Source organism: Oryx dammah, unplaced genomic scaffold, assembly GCF_014754425.2.
Source record: "Oryx dammah isolate SB20612 unplaced genomic scaffold, SCBI_Odam_1.1 HiC_scaffold_26, whole genome shotgun sequence".
Lineage (NCBI taxonomy): Eukaryota > Metazoa > Chordata > Mammalia > Artiodactyla > Bovidae > Oryx > Oryx dammah.
The window spans coordinates 18,004,444-18,021,275 of record NW_024070210.1 but is presented as its reverse complement, the minus strand read 5'-3'; the positions used below and the strand labels follow the sequence as shown (position 1 = coordinate 18,021,275).

Below are 16,832 nucleotides of genomic sequence, written 5' to 3'. Positions count from 1 at the left end.
GAGAGAGCAGCATCTGGGTTGGTACACAAGACTGCTACTTGCCTCACTTCACAGGTAGGTGCTTGTACCCCCTCAGTCTGATGTTCAATCTCTAATTTAAATCACATTTAAATGGGTCATATCGAGGTTCTAAATGTAGGTTGAAAATCTTAACCTGAAAAGTCAAATCCTAAAATGTTTTTGTTTGGTAACAGGGCAATAAGTCACTTCTGGCCTGAGTGAACAGTTGTTCCTCCTGCTAGAGACTGGGAAGTCTGGAGGGGAAGCTTTCTTAAGACAGACGAATTAAATTGTTGAGTGTCTCTGTGCAGAAGGCCAAACTGGTCACACAGTTGTCCTCCACCCCTGCCACCATGCAAGGAGCAAGTCCATCTTTCAGAGTAAGGTACCAGAGCCTATCAACATCAGACAGAACCTTTTGCTGGTATTACACCAATGCATGTGGACAGTGCCTGCAAGTTAATGTGCAAAAATGGAAGCATGATGTGTTTAAGTGGGTTTTTAAATTTTTAGAATGTATCCTTTAATCTTGTTACATTATCTTTTCAATTGAAAAATCTAACAGGAAAGGGGACATGGTTTAGCCAAATACATCTATGACACGGTTAGCCCAGGTACCACTAGGTGGCAGTGTACCTGTCTTGTAAAGTACCTGGGAGGGAGAAATCCTGTTATCTAAAGTAAGAGCATGAGGTGGAGAGGGAGGGATCAGGAAAAGCTGATGGTGAGATGTTCTTTCTTTACCGCATATTTCCAGGTCGGAAGTAACAAGGAGTTACTCACCCTTCAGAAGGACAGTCTGCATGATTTCCTGGGCAAGAGGATTATGTGACTGTATGGCATATTGGCATACTGCTGCGGCCATCCGCACATTGGCATTCTTGTCACAAAGAGCAGCCATTAGCGGGGGCTGTAGAACCTCTGGCAAGTCCTGAATAGATAAGGCCTTCATAGTTTCCTTGTCTGTGATCAAAAGAGAGCCAATAAGAGGGTGTTAGCTAGTCCCTTTGCTTTTCTCTAAAACGTGGCGTTTCCCCTGTAGCCATATGGGGGTCATTTCAGCCTCAGTTGCAGATGCTTACTGCTACTTAATTAGAATTTAGCTGAACCCCTACAGTGGGTGGGATTTTAAGGCTAACTTTTGTGCTGGGTATTCCTGTTCTCACATCTTTATCATCTGGTCTCTGCAGAGCTGTATTCAGGCCAAATGAATATGTTTCCTACTAGGTGACTATCACCATGAGTTTTAGTGATGAAAATCAATTTTTGTAATTTTAGTAATAATAGCAAATATATTTAGGTAGTGCTTTGCCACTTGGATAGTGTTTCATATTCATTATCTCCTTCAGTCTTCTAACCCTCACTGAAGTAGGCAAGACGGGTATTACTGTGGAGCTCACCTGAAACGTGTGTTTTTCAGGAATCCTTTTAGGTTTAACTAAACAGCCTCGTAAGACTATCATAGGCCATAGTCTTCGGAAGGAAATGGGATGGGAACATAGTTTGCCCACAGGGAAGCATCAGTGTTCCTTTTGGCAAGAGTTCTTGAGAATGGTTTGTCTAGCACTCTGGGGACAGCTCATGAGCATAGAATCGACTCTGGGCATAAGTCTTATGTTCCACCAGAGTTATTATCTCTTTTATATAACAACTCCATAGATATAATTCCAGGGTCCTCAAAGGGCCTGCCTTGATAAGTCACAGCATTTTTGGGAGCCTGAAGGAGGTACCATCCTCCAGGCATGTATGTTTCACTTGTAGTTCTTCCCAGTCCAAACATCATTTAGCAGTCAGGGTTCATTTTCATCATAAGCTATGTGGCCTGTGAAGATAATTTCTGCCCTTACCAGGTTATTGGGACAACAGGTAGGCATTTAACTAAAGCTCATTTCTCAAGTAGAAGGGGAAAGTGTTGTGTTAAATTTTTGTGCACAACTATCCTCCCATTTTTAGTATGAAGTTCAGAGAGGATAAGTGACTTCCCACGATATGGCAGAGCTAGACTTACAGCTAAGATTTTATATAAAATTTCTCCTTTGTCCTTTTTACCACTACTGTAAGCCACTATGCCATATGTTTAGAAAGGGCTAGATGAAATATGTGCCTTTGAGGGGATCAGATGGAAGTCAGTTGAGTATTTCAAGAAATAATGAGTAAGATAATATTCTTTGGGAAGATGTGGGGAGGAAACAAGACAAATCAAAATCTCAACACCCAGGAAAGGGATCACGTGAAAGGGAAAGACAAAGGTGTTCTTGTATGTGGACATCTGGAGATAAGGTAATATCTCTTCCCACCTATGGAAGGTTTTCTCTATGCCAGGCACTAATACATATCACCCCATTTAATACTCAAGAAAATAAGCAGTTAAAAAATGTGTATGTGTGGAAGCATGGGCTTCCCAAGGACTACAGTGGTAAAGAATCCTCTTGCCAGTGTGGGAGATGCAGGTTCAATCCCTGGGTCGGGAACATCCCCTGGAGTAGGAAGTGGCAACCCACTCCAGTATTCTTGCCTGGAGAATCCCTTACTGCTGTGTGGAAAAAATTAAATTAAAATTTTAAATTAAAAAAATTAAAAGTACTGCTATGTTGAAACATGAGTATATTATGGACAGAGGACCCTGGTGGGCTACAGTCCACAGGGTCGCAAAGAGTCGAATGCGACTGAGCACGTGTGTGGGAAGCATATAGCAGGGGGGTAAGGCAAGGAAGACTCCTTGGAGGAGGTGACGTCTTAGCTGAAAGTTGAGGGGCATGTATAGAAGTTGATCAGGTCAAGAGAGAAAATTTCCTAGCAGAGGGGAGAGACAGATTTGAAAAGCTGGAGTTTAAATGCTCATGCCTGGAACTCAGTAGACTGGAAATAAGTGAAAAGAAACCTTAAAAACTTGACAATTTTGTAGGGATAAAATTAGTCCCCACCTCTAAGAAGTTCCTTGCCTGGTAGAGATTGCAGAAAAGTAAACAGACAATTATGACAGAATGATAAATATAAGGACAGAATAATATTAGGATGCTACTAGCAACAGAGAAGGAAAAAATGTCAGCTCAGGCTATACACAAAAGGTGGTATCTGAGAGGGCACTTGGGGGTTAGTAAGAGTCAGTGGGTTTTATGTCCTTTTAATAGCACTTTATAGTTTCTGTCATCTGAGTCTTGTGTCTTGTTAAACCAGCTCCTCAGTAGATTATAGTTCTAGCTCTTGTAGATGGGAAATGTTCCTTTTTTAACTGCTTATTGCTAGCAAAGAAAAATGCTATTGACATTTCTTTTTCAAAAGGTTATACAGCCATTGGGAAAAATGGTCAAGTTCTTAATTCATTTTATAAAACTAGTAAAAACTAACACTTAACAAAAATACTGTAAATAAACACTAACACTTAACAAAAATACTGTAAATAAACACAAAATTACCAATTTCATTTACAAATATTTTAAAATATGAGCAAATCAAATCCAGTTGAGCAATAAGAGAATGATCCATTAGGATTTATTCTAAGATTTTAACACTAGAATTCATTATAACCACAAAATAAAGGAGAAAAAACTAGAAAATGGCTGGTAAAATCCAACACTCATTTTTGTAATAAATAGAAAAACCTACATATATGTTGGCATGTGTTTGTAAAAGCACAGAAAGTTGTAGAATGCCAAATTAAACATTGTATACCCTGGAAATGGCGTGGGGTGGGACTGGGGCTGGGAGGTGGGTTGGAAGGAACCTCTTTTTAAACTCCTCTGTGTTGACTGATAATGACACTTTGTATTTCTTTTGTAATTAAAAAAAAATGTTTATGAAGCAGAATCCATAGACTCTATTGGTCAATAGTTGTGGGGAGAGGAAGGAGTTTTGTCCAGGCTGACTCCCAGAGTCCTGACTCAAACTGGCTGGGTTATGGGGCTGCTGGTTGCTATGTGGGATGTGAGGAGGGGTCTAAAGGCAAGAATGATGAGTTTAGTTTGGGACATGTTGAGTTTGAGACTATCAACATGCTGTGAAAAGAAGGACTAAATTGTATTCGGGGGGAAAGTGTGTGCATATACATACATAAATACGTATACTCTTTGGTATTTATGAATGGGATCTCTCAAGGCAGAACAATGTGAACTTGCTTGTGAACCACTAAGCATCCAAGGGTGATGAAATTAGTGCAAAAAAGCACTAGATCAGAAGTCAGGAATTTTAAACTCATCTCTGTTGCTGAGAAGTTGTGTATATTCAGGCCAGTCTCTGGATCTTTGTTTCCATTTTGTGAAATAATCTCAGATAAGCTCCAAGGTCCCCGCCAGTTCAAAACTTCTATGGTTCTATGGATTGCTTATATTCTCAAGCAGTCCCGTTGTGGCTCTTACCGGAGTCCCCTTGACTGATGACAGCACGGGGCCGTTCTAAAGCAGCTGTGGCACAAGTGACGATGGCTTGGATCCGGACGTCATCATGGATGTCCACCAAGCTCTGCAGCAGGCCCTCGATAGTCTTATGGTGCCACTCGATGACTACACCACAGGAGGAGAATTAGAAGAGGACCACTTAGGGTTAGATATTGTGTTGCAGACAGGTGACAAGAAGGCCCTTTCCCCTAGGACAATCCAAGCAAAACAGCTCAGAAGCATAAAGAGCCCCCTTTGATGCTCCCTTAAGGAAGTGTTAGTCAATCAGTCGAACCCAACTCTTTGTGACCCCATGGACTGCAGCCCACCAGGCTCCTCTGTCCATGAGCTTTTCCAGGCAAGGATACTGGAGTGGGTTGCCATTTCCTTCTCCAGGGGATCTTCCCAACCCAGGGATCGAACCCGGGTCTCCTGCACTGTAGGCAGATTCTTTACCAACTGAGCTGAATCTTCTTAGGTATTAATAATTCTCGAACAAAACTCCTCCCAATCCCATCCTGTATTCTATGTTTTTGTTTTTTAAAATAATTTCTTTTTTTGCCTCACTGCATGGCTTATGGAATCTTAATTCCCTGACCAGGGACCGAACTTGGGTCCACAGCAGTGAAAGTATGAGTCTGAACCACTAGACCACCAGGGAATTCCCATAAATAACTCTTTACTGTTATCATCTGGAAAATGGAACAATAAGACAGTGATCAAGGGTACTTTGCCCTCTTTATAGGGGCTTCCCACATGGTGCTAGTGGTAAAGAATCTGCCTGTCAATGCAGGAGGCACAAGAGACACGCAGGTTTGATCCCTGGGTCGGGAAGGTCCCCTGGAGGCTAGCCTGGCAACCCACTCCAGTACACCTGCATGGAAAATTCCATGGATAGAGGAGCCTGGTGGGCTAGAGTCCATGAGGTCACAAAGAGACATGACCAAACACAGCACCTGAAAGCGAAAGTCACTGAGTCGTGTCCGACCCTTTACGATGCCATGGACTATACAGTCCATGGAATTCTCCAGGCCAGAATACTGGGCTGGGTAGCCTTTTGCATCTCCAGAGGACCTCCCCAACTGAGGGATCAAACCCAGGTCTCCTGCATTGTGGGCAGATTCTTCACCAGCTGAGCCACAAGTGTAGCAACACTTTTTATAGGTGTGAGCTTTTGTTTCAGTGCTCCCACCACCTATAGATGCTCCCTACTGGTAGTTTTTACTCAGAATCTCTTTTTCAGTGCTTTTTGTTTATCTGAACCAGTTTATGTGATGGATCACCTCTTTTTTCCTGTACTAACTAGTTTTTCACATTCTGAAAGCCAGCAGCCCTTGAGTCCTCAAATCTTGCAGTTTTCAACAGTCCTTGCTGGGCCCTTCCTTTGCCCCAGGCACACTACTCTGGAATCTGTGAAGGCAAACTAAATATGTGCTAATTCCAAATTTACAAATGAATTTTGGAGAGCCAATTGCAGGTTTTTTTGATCACTGCATTTCCATTGCTTGGGGAGCATATTCACCCTTTCTTTCATGCATCATGTATTGAGTGAGACGTTTCAGGGGTCAGTAAGATAGGGCCTCTGCCTGTGAAGAGTTCTCTGGGTAGTGAGTTTCCACAAATTACTGATGTAGAACCTGCCCATGTGAAAAGCATCCAGATAAATGCAACTGCCATTGTATGAAAAGCTCTTACCTAGTCTAGCCTTGATGAGGCAACCAGATTTTTATTCTTCATAAGAGAGGGATGGATTTTCAAAAATTGAGAAATACTTGGCCAAGGTGAGAACTTCCTTCACAAATCACTGCTACGTCAGAATGATCCCCCACACACCCCCCGCCCCTGCACCCCTCCTTCACTCACTTAGAGCCCAGGCCATCTTCCATTCCTGCAGCATCCTTCGCAGGACCACCAGTTCCCAAGACACATTCTCCTTCAGTGACTCTGCTTGCTTCTTCAGTTTCCTGGTCTTCACGGACACGTCCTTCTCACCCACCTTCAGCAGCAGATCCTTGGCCGGTGTGGGCAAAGCTGTCCAGCGCATGGCTCCTTTCACAGGCTTGCAAGCTGGGTGGGGCGACAGTATGAGGTATTATGCCCATTGCCCTGGGCCTGAATTCCAGCCAGCATCACATGCCTATTCCCAGCTAGCACCAATGCAAAACAAAACCATCAAGAGCCAGCTTTCCTGTGATTAGGTAGAAAACTGGGTACAAGTCCCATTGGAAGTCATGACAGGCAGTGACTACAGACATGATAAAGCCATGATGATGGGCAGAGAAATGTAGGGAAGAAAAGATAAGGTACATACAAACCTTTATATATGTTTAAGAAATCTTTAGGAACATAAATATATTTACATGTAATAAGATTTGCTCATAAAATTCAACATTTGATATATTACCATTAAAAGTAGGATATAATTGGTCATTAATTCCTAATTTATTGTTTCCTTTTTAGTGTTCTTAATTTGGGAGGAGGAGTGGGATTATAAGCTACTAAGAGTTTACAAGCAAACACCCTCTTCCAACAATACAAGAGATGACTCTGCACATGAACATTGACCAGATGGTCAATACCAAAGTCAGATTGATTACATTCTTTACAGCCGAAGATGGAGAAGCTCTATACAGTCAGTAAAAACAAGACTGGGAGCTGACTGTGGCGCAGATCATGAACTCTTTATTGCAAAATTCAAGAACTGAAGAAAGTAGGGAGACCACTAGACCATTCAGGTATGACCTAATCAAATCCCTTATGATTATACAGAGGAAGTGACAAATAGATTCAAGGGATTAGATCTGATAGAGTGCCTGAGGAACTATGGATGGAGGTTTGTAACACTGTACAAGAGGCAGTGATCAAGACCATACCCAAGAAAAAGAAATGCAAAAAAGCAAAATGGTTGTCTGAGGAGGCCTTACAAATAGCTGAGAAAAGAAGAGAAGCTAAAGGCAAAGGAGAAAAGGAAAGGTATACCCATTTGAATGCAGAGTTCCAAAGAATAGCAAGGAGAGCTAAGAAAGCCTTCCTCAGTGATCAGTGCAAAGAAATAGAGGAAAACAATTGAATGGGGAAGACTAGAGACCTCTTCAAGAAAATTAGAGATACCAAGGGGACATTTCATGCAAAGATGGGCTCGATAAAGGTATGGACCCAACAGAAGCAGAAGATATTAAGAAGAGGTGGCAAGAATACATGGAAGAACTGTACAAAAAAGATCTTCACGACCCAGATAATCACGATGGTGTGATCACTCACTTAGAGCCAGACATCCTGGAATGGGAAGTCAAGTGGGCCTTAGGAAGCATCACTACGAACAAAGCTAGTGGAGGTGATAGAATTCCAGCTGAGTTATCTCAAATCCTGAAAGATGATGCTATGAAAGTGTTGCACTCAATATGCCAACAAATTTGGAAAACTCAGCAGTGGCCACAGGACTGGAAAAGGCATTTTCACTCCAATCCCAAAGAAAGGCAATGTCAAAGAATGTTCAAACTACCGCACAGTTGTACTCATCTCACACGCTAGCAAAGTAATGCTCAAAATTCTCCAAGCCAGGCTTCAACAGTACATGAACCAAGATGTTCCAGATGTTCAAGCTGGTTTTAGAAAAGGCAGAGGAACCAGAGATCAAATTGCCAACATCCACTGGATCATCAAAAAAGCAAGAGAGTTCCAGAAAAACATCTACTTCTGCTTTATTGACTATGCTAAAGCCTTTGACTGTGTGGATCACAACAAACTGTGGAAAATTCTTCAAGAAATGGGAATACCAGACCAACCTGACCTGCCTCCTGAGAAATCTGTATGCAGATCAGGAAGCAACAGTTAGAACTGGACATGGAACAACAGACTGGTTCCAAATGGAGAAAAGAGTACATCAAGGCTGTATACTGTCACCCTGCTTATTTAACTTCTATACAGAGTACATCATGTGAAATGCCAGGCTGGATGAAGCACAAGCTGGAACCGAGATTTCTGGGAAAAATATCAATAACCTCAGGTATGCAGATGACACCACCCTTGTGGCAGAAAGTAAATAAGATCTAAAGAGTCTCTTGATGAAAGTGAAAGAGGAGAGTAAAAAAGTTGGCTTAAAACTCAACACTCAGAAAACTAAGATCATGGCATCATGGCAAATAGATGGGGAAACAATAGAAACTGTGAGAGACTATTTTCTTAGGCTCCAAAATCACTGCAGATGGTGACTGCAGCCATTAAATTAAAAGATGCTTACTCCTTGGAAGAAAAACTATGACCAACCTAGATAGTATATTAAAAAGCAGAGACATTACTTTGCTGACCAAGGTCCATCTAGTCAAAGCTATGGTTTTTCCAGTAGTCATGTATGGATGTGAGAGTTGGACTATAAGGAAAGCTGAGTGCTGATGAATTGATGCTTTTGAACTGAGATATAGTCTCTTGGAGGATGGGCACTTTTTGTTTCAGAAGTTGATTTCTTGATTAACTCCTTTCCCTCTTCCTTACCTAACATACCAAAAAAGATGTCCTTTTCATTATAGGGGACTGGAATGCAAAAGTAGGAAGTCAAGAAACACCTGGAGTAACAGGCAAATTTGGCCTTGGAATGCAGAATGAAGCAGGGCAAAGACTAATAGAGTTTTGCCAAGAAAATGCACTGGTTATAGCAAACACCCTCTTCCAACAAAACAAGAGAAGACTCTACACATGGACATCACCAGATGGTCAACACCGAAATCAGATTGATTATATTCTTTGCAGCCAAAGATGGAGAAGCTGTATACAGTCAAAAAAAACAAGACCAGGAGCTGACTGTGGCTTAGACCATGAACTCTTTATTACCAAATTCAGACTTAAATTGAAGAAAGTAGGGAAAACCGCTAGACCATTCAGGTATGACCTAAATCAAATCCCTTATGATTATACAGTGGACATGAGAAATAGATTTAAGGGCCTAGATCTGATAGAGAGAGTGCCTCATGAACTATGGAATGAGGTTCCTGACATTGTACAGGAGACAGGGATCAGGACCATCCCCATGGAAAAGAAATGCAAAAAAGCAAAATGGCTGTCTGGGGAGGCCTTACAAGTAGCTGTGAAAAGGAGAGAGGCAAAAAGCAAAGGAGAAAAGGAAAGATATAAGCATCTGAATGCAGAGTTCCAAAGAATAGCAAGAAGAGATAAGAAAGCCTTCTTCAGATATCAGTGCAAAGAAATAGAGGAAAAGAAAAGAATGGGAAAGACTAGAGATCTCTTCAAGAAAATTAGAGATACCAAGGGAACATTTCATGCAAAGATGGGCTCGATAAAGGACAGAAATGGTATGGACCTAACAGAAACAGAAGATATTAAGAAAAGGTGGCAAGAATACATGGAAGAACTGTACAAAAAAGATCTTCACGACCCAGATAATCATGATGATGTGATCACTCATCTAGAGCCAGACATCCTGGAATGTGAAGTCAAGTGGGCCTTAGAAAGCTTCACTACGAACAAAGCTAGTGGAGGGGATGGAATTCCAGTTGAGCTATTTCAAATCCTGAAAGATGATGCTGTGAAAGTGCTGCACTCAATATGCCAACAAATTTGGAAAACTCAGCAGTGGCCACAGGACTGGAAAAGGTCAGTTTTCATTCCAATCCCAAAGAAAGGCAATGCCAAAGAATGCTCAAACTATTGCACAATTGCACTCATCTCACACGCTAGTAAAGTAATGCTCAAAATTCTCCAAGCCAAGCTTCAGCAATACGTGAACCATGAACTCCCTGATGTTCAAGCTGGTTTTAGAAAAGGCAGAGGAACCAGAGATCAAATTGCCAACATCCGCTGGATCATGGAAAAAGCAAGAGAGTTCCAGAAAAACATTTATTTCTGCTTTATTGACTATTCCAAAGCCTTTGACTGTGTGGATCACAATAAACTGTGGAAAATTCTGAAAGAGATGGGAATACCAGACCACCTAACCTGCCTCTTGAGAAATCTGTATGCAGGTCAGGAAGCAACAGTTAGAACTGGACATGGAACAACAGACTGGTTCCAAATAGGAAAAGGAGTATGTCAAGGCTGTATATTGTCACCCTGCTTATTTAACTTATATGCAGAGTACATCATGAGAAACGCTGGACTGGACGAAACACAAGCTGGAATCAAGATTGCTGGGAGAAATATCAATAACCTCAGATATGCAGATGATACCACCCTTATGGCAGAAAGTGAAGAGGAGCTAAAAAGCCTCTTGATGAAAGTGAAAGAGGAGAGTGAAAAAGTTGGCTTAAAGCTCAACATTCAGAAAACGAAGATCATGGCATCTGGTCCTATCACTTCATGGCAAATAGATGGGGGAACAGTGGAAACAGTGTCAGACTTTATTTTTTTGGGCTCCAAAATCACCACAGATTGTGACTTCAGCCATGAAATTAAAAGATGCTTACTCCTTGAAAGAAAAGTTATGACCAACCTAGATAGTATATTCAAAAGCAGGGACATTACTTTGCCGACTAAGGTCTGTCTAGTCAAGGCTATGGTTTTTCCTGTGGTCAGGTATGGATGTGAGAGTTGGAGTGTGAAGAAGGCTGAGCACCGAAGAATTGATGCTTTTGGACTGTGGTGTTGGAGAAGACTCTTGAGAGTCCCTTGGACTGCAAGGAGATCCACCCTGGGATTTCTTTGGAGGGAATGATGCTGAAGCTGAAACTCCAGTACTTTGGCCACCTCATGCGAAGAGTTGACTCTTTGGAAAAGACTCTGATGCCGGGAGGGATTGGGGGCAGTAGGAGAAAGGGACGACCGAGGATGAGACGGCTGGATGGCAGCACGGACTCGATGAACATGAGTCTGAGTGAACTCCAGGAGATGGTGATGAACAGGGAGCCCTGGCGTGCTGCGATTCATGGGGTCGAAAAGAGCTGGACACGACTGAGCGACTGAACTGAACTGACTACCTAACATACAGAATGAAGAAACACAGGTATGGGCCTGAGAATGGAGTGGGAGGGTAGAGTGCAACAGCAGAAGTTTAATGTACTTCCTTTGGAACTGTTAAGCCAGATCTGTCTTGTTAGTAATTACTGGCCCTAAACTGCTCGGTTATACTTAAGTTCTGTCTAATTTCAGCTGTATGGGCCACAGAGGCTTTTCCTTGTTACAGTTAATATCTTATAATTTTATGAGATGATTCTTAGTTAGTTGGGAGGGACTCCCCTAGATGCTGATGGTGTCCCCACCTGCAGAAAAGGGACCTTAAAGAAATAGGCCCACTTCCATGTTTACTCCCATTATCAGTATCAGCTTCCTGCTTACTTGATTCAGGAACTGGCTGAGAAGTCCACCTTTCTGGGGTTTCAGGGAAGACCTTAGATAACTGCTTGATGTACCGATTGAGATTTTCCAGGAGAATTTGGTCTCTTTTTGCACCAGTCTGGTGGATGATCTGGACTTCATCTGTGAACAGACAAAGAAATAATGAGTCCTTAGAACCTCCTCCTCCTCTCTTCCTGGGTTTTTGGTTACCAGGATCAGACCAAATTTCCTTTTATTTCCCCAGAAAAATCCATTTAAAAAACCAAATCAAATACAGAATGATCTCATTTCATATGAAGTTTTAAAATGCTAAATAAAAATTATTGCATATTGATATGTACATGGATGGCAAACTGTAAATAAAGCAAGGTAGTGGGTATGCCTGGTTAATGGGGATGATGGAGAAAGGATTCAGCAAGAAGCACACAGGAGACCCAGTTTCCTTTTGCTCTACTCTAGCCTCTGGTACTCATGGCTACTGTGCTCTGGGGACATCCCCTGAAGGTGACTATTGCTTGGAAGTATGAGCTGGTGGCCCCAAAATGGCCCAGAAACCAAGTCAGAAACTAACTTACAGGTATTGTCCCCTATGAAAAGCTAGATACTAATGAAGAGTTCCCTAATTCATCTCTCAGCAGTCATAAATACCTTCATCCAAATAATTTTGTTAAACATTTTAAGAAAACTTTCAGTTGAAAGCAGTTTAGGAACAAGATGGGGGTAAGGAAGAAGAAACAACTTGGAGCATGTGGGCCTAGACTGTGTATCCCAGAAGCCCAGGCATCTAAAAGCTAGTGGGACGGATGGGGAAGCTGGTGGGCACTGGGTGAGAAGCACTATATAGTTCCCATCTCTTTGAAGAGCATTTTAGTTGATACTGTTTTACAAATAAGGTACATGAGGCTCATAGGGATTATATAATTTGCTGAAGGTTATGAGGAGGGGGCTAAGCCAGGATTTAAACTCAGATCTCCAAAGTCTAGGATTTTTCTTCGAACACAGCACCTCAGTGGGGGAATAATCTCAATGAGAGAAGGGATAAGGGTGTGCAGAGAAGAGGTAGGTTGTTCCCAAAGCCACATCTTGCTTGCTCTGCCATCCTACCCTCCACTACCTCCTCAGTGAGCATGAGGGGAAGAAGAAGAAGCATAAGAGGCAGGGAAGAAGAAGTCCCATCCCCATTGGATACCTACTCCCTATCCCCACCGTCCATCCCCCTGCTCCCTGCCCCAAACCTTCCCATGTTAGTTAACCAGGAGATGTTCCCATGAACACCTGGTTCATCCAGGGCCTCTCATCCACATCCATGACTCCTCCAGCTCCCTGCTACCTTCTACCTCCCTGCTCCATGTCCCCTCAGCCCCAACTACAGGACCCCAGCTTCATTACCGAAATAAATCTCCTGTTCAAAGGTGTTGTCTGTGGAGTAAGCAAACTTTCCAGCTCGGGGATTCACCTGTCGAACGTGGCTCTGGCTTGGGTGCTTGTAGACGCTCCCCTTTTCATCTATTTCCTGAGCTGTCTTATTCATGCCAGGCATGGTTTCAGCTGTCTGCCCTTGCGGCAAGTAATTTGGCAGTCTTGGAAGGAGTGAGAGGGGGAGAAAGGGGGGTACAGGTAGCTTTAAAATCGGTGCCCTTAGAGAGTGCCTGGACTTGGGGCAGGGAGCCCACCTCCTCCATGACCTCACTTTATCTCTCATGTGTGGTTGTTCAGCGGACAGACTGTAAGCTCTTTAAAGGATAGGTCCACAGCTGTCTCATTTACGTTGTATTCCCAGCACTTGGCAGAGTGCCTGGAAAGTAGTGGGAGTGCAATGTATATTTGTGCAATAAATGAAGGAATAAATATTGCCACTTATTTTTAGCTCACTTCTAGGAATCAGGGCTGTTACAGCTCCAGTCTTCCTTCTAGTTACAAATGAAAAGGAAGCCACATGAGAAATGCATAGCAATGCTCCTCTTCTCTCAGCTTGTTTAGTTCTCCATCCTGCTACCAGTCAGTTTTTGAGTGAGTGACACACTGGCTCCTTATTCAGAGTAAGGTGGGACCAAACCTCAGAACCATGAGGTCTCTGCCTTCCTCACTCTCACCACGGACACATTTCTAGGAGCCCCTGGTTAGTACCTGGAACAGCAGAATGGCTCTGCTGGGAAAGGCTAAGAACTCCTTCCTTTAAAGGCAGTGGTACTCAACTGGGAGCAGTTTTGTCCTTCAGAGGGACATGTGTCAACATCTGGGGACATCTTTGGTCGTCACAGGTGGAGAGTGCTACTGGCTTCCAGTAGGATGCTGCCAAACATCCTATAGCACACAGGGCCGGCCGCCCCAGCACAGAATTATCCAACCCAGGATGCGAAGAGGGCGAGGTTGAGAAACCTTACTTTGTGGAAGTCTTAGTAGGTTGGTAGTGGAAAACACACGAGGTTAATGGGAGAGTTCTGCAATGAGGAATGCGAGCCCACCTGGGAGTCCCTGACAGGGAACCAGGGATTCTCAAAGGCATGCCCGAGGCCCCAGCTAGCCTACCGATAATAGACGGGAACCAGCAGCTCTGGCTTCTTTTCCTCCTGCGTGGGCAGGAGGACACTTCGACCCTCAAATTCTGCCATCTCTTCTTCCTCCAGCTGTTTCAAGAGGTCCAGGTCACTGGTGGAAGTGAGCTCGTCGCGGATGTGGCTCCAGTCGTACTGCTGGCGCAAGAAGCTCTGCCACTTACTGGCGGACACCCCTGGCCTTGGAGGACGCTTGCTCTGGATCCATCGGGCAGTGCGCTTGTTCAGCTTTTCCAGCACCACGGCCTCCCAGGCTCTGGCCTCCTTCTCAGGAGGCGGAAGCCAGGTTTCCCTCTCCTCCAGGTTCACTTCTGGAGCAAGTGACAGGTCCAGCATCTCCAGCTCCCCTCTTGGATAAAGACCGAGGGGGCTAGATGCCTCCTGGCCTGCACTAGCTGGCTTTGATTTCTTCAGTTTTGTAAGATTGGCATAGCTTTCCGTGTTCTCAGCCGGGGAGGTGACCTTTGTTGGGGGAGCTGGAGAATCCGAGACCTTGAGGCAGACGGGCTTCTTCTCAGGCTGGGCCTTCCTGACCTGGCGAGGCTGAATGATGCCACTGGCGTCGTAGAGATGGTCAAAGCTGTACTGGCTGTAAGGGACGCTGGGCAGCCCTCGCTGCCACACCACCTCCTGAGAAAACGTCAGGTTTGCACTGGCGTTGTTCAGGTATTTGTTCTTGAGGTATGCACAGTGCTGTGGGCTGAAGTGGAAGACTGGAGGCACACCGGAAACGGAGCCACATTCCTTTTTGTTTCTTGGTTTTACGTTGGAGAAAATCATGCCCCATCCCAGCCGTGGGAGGAGTGACTGACTGAAACGGTGCGGAAGAGTGGTCCTTCCCTTTTCTGTCCTAGTCATTGTTTCCCAGCAAATGCCTCCTTCCAGGCTGCCCGGTCCAGAGGAGGGCCTGGGGGCGCGACCAGGCATCTGTTAAGGGGATGGGAAGAACTGATGAGAGCTCTAGGTCAGTAGAAGTTGGTGGCCCATAGCAGTCAGTAAGAAAAGATTTGGAGAAGAGATGAGGGAGCAGGGAGAAGCCATGTGAGTTAGAAAGACAAAAGAAAGAGTTGCTGCAACAATCAAAATATTCCTTGTGTCAGACCTTTCCTTCTGGTTCTCACATTTGTCCCAAAACTCAGCCCCTCATCTCCTGAGAGATTACTGCCTTTTAACAGTATCCCATGCTTCCAGTTTTCCCCCAAACGTGGCTTTCTCCCTGTTCAAAAAACTTACAGCGCAAAGTTCAGACAACACAGCCCGGCATTCAGGGTTCTCCTCGAGTATGACCTGTTGATGACCTTGTCTTGACATAACCCCTCCTCCTGACTCTTCTAGCTCTTCTCTGAGTGTCCTTCCCATCACAAGCAGAGCTTTCCTTCTGTGTCCTGTGCATGAAATTCTGCCCATTCTTCCAGGACAGCTCAGTGCCTGCCTACTCTGGAATTCTTTGTTGACCTATCCAGGCCTCTGTGTCACACATAAATTTACAAACCTCTCCTAGCTCATTTCAGTTATTTTAACTTTTACCCTGTGACACCTTGCGCCATTAAGTATTTGACTCCTTAACAGCACCATAAGGACAGTATCTCCAGTCTGCTCTTTCAGTATCACCAGTACTTTTCCATATTGCTACCCTGTCTTCACTGTTAAAATGTTTTACAGCTGCAGAATGTTTTATCAAGGATATAAATCACCTTAGCTCTTGACTATTGGGCAAGCTGTTTCTGGGTTTTAGCTAGCATGGAAAATTCTATAGACAAATGCCTGGAATTCATGCCTTTTTTTTTTTTTCTTAAAGAAATGTTCCTTCTGAAGCACTTCCTTAGCCTAATAACGATAATTAATAGTTATAGACTACTTTGCTAAGAGCTTTACACCAGGTTGATATTATGGTCTTTATTGCTTGTGGGAAGAAGCTGAGGCTCAGAGGGGTTGGTAAATTACTTCAGATCACACTGGCCATAAATAGAAGAGTCAGGCTTCACAGTTACCTATCAGATCCAACCTCAGAGCACTTAACTCTGTGCCACACTGGCTTGGCCCATGCTCCACTCCACTCCCCACCATGGCACTGTGTTGGCCTTGCCATTTTCAGGGGCAGGCAGGGCCTCCCCACCCAACATGTACTCATGAAAGTGAGATCATTTTCCAGCTCCTGCCTTTCCTGCTCTGTACACAGGGCACCCTTTAGCCTAGATCTGACTCCTCTCTCTTTCCTTCACAACACCCAGAATAGTACCTGCTGTTTTTAGGGTTTGATTTATCCCACTGTCTTCTGTGTATTAAATCTGACCTTTTGGTGAGTTTCTTTTTGTGAAGGGCCAGCTTTGACATAGTTGTCAGTAGGCCAGAATTAATAACCTAACTCAAACTAAGTCACATATGATTAATGTGATCTCCCTCCATGAGTGTTTGAACATAAGATTAAATTTAGTTGTTTCATCTCTTCAGTCACAAAGGCCACATGGCCACAGGGCACTGAGTATTTTTTAAAGTGAGATTAAAAAAAAATTAGGGCAAGGGTAAAGCGTATTCACAAGGTGATACTTTTCTTTGAACAGTGTCTGTTCTGCCTGGTGGAAAATGAACTGCTTAGATGAAAATAGTATTAGTGCACCCC

The 16,832-nt window shown here is 43.7% G+C and overlaps 1 protein-coding gene across 1 annotated transcript in view; it reads right to left on the bottom strand.

Annotated features, from left to right (window-relative positions):
• The window catches only part of HEATR4 (HEAT repeat containing 4), a 42,515-nt gene extending 27,072 nt beyond the window's left edge, over positions 1-15,443 (bottom strand). Inside the window, exons 1-6 of the mRNA XM_040227569.1 lie at positions 14,187-15,443; positions 13,047-13,237; positions 11,658-11,798; positions 6,237-6,440; positions 4,356-4,499; positions 784-963 (exon numbers count right to left, since the gene is read on the bottom strand). Coding sequence (XP_040083503.1) covers positions 784-963; positions 4,356-4,499; positions 6,237-6,440; positions 11,658-11,798; positions 13,047-13,237; positions 14,187-15,139 — 1,813 coding nt within the window. The 5' untranslated portion in view covers positions 15,140-15,443. The remainder of the gene's footprint in view (positions 1-783; positions 964-4,355; positions 4,500-6,236; positions 6,441-11,657; positions 11,799-13,046; positions 13,238-14,186) is intronic.
• Between the last annotated feature and the right edge of the window lie 1,389 nt (positions 15,444-16,832).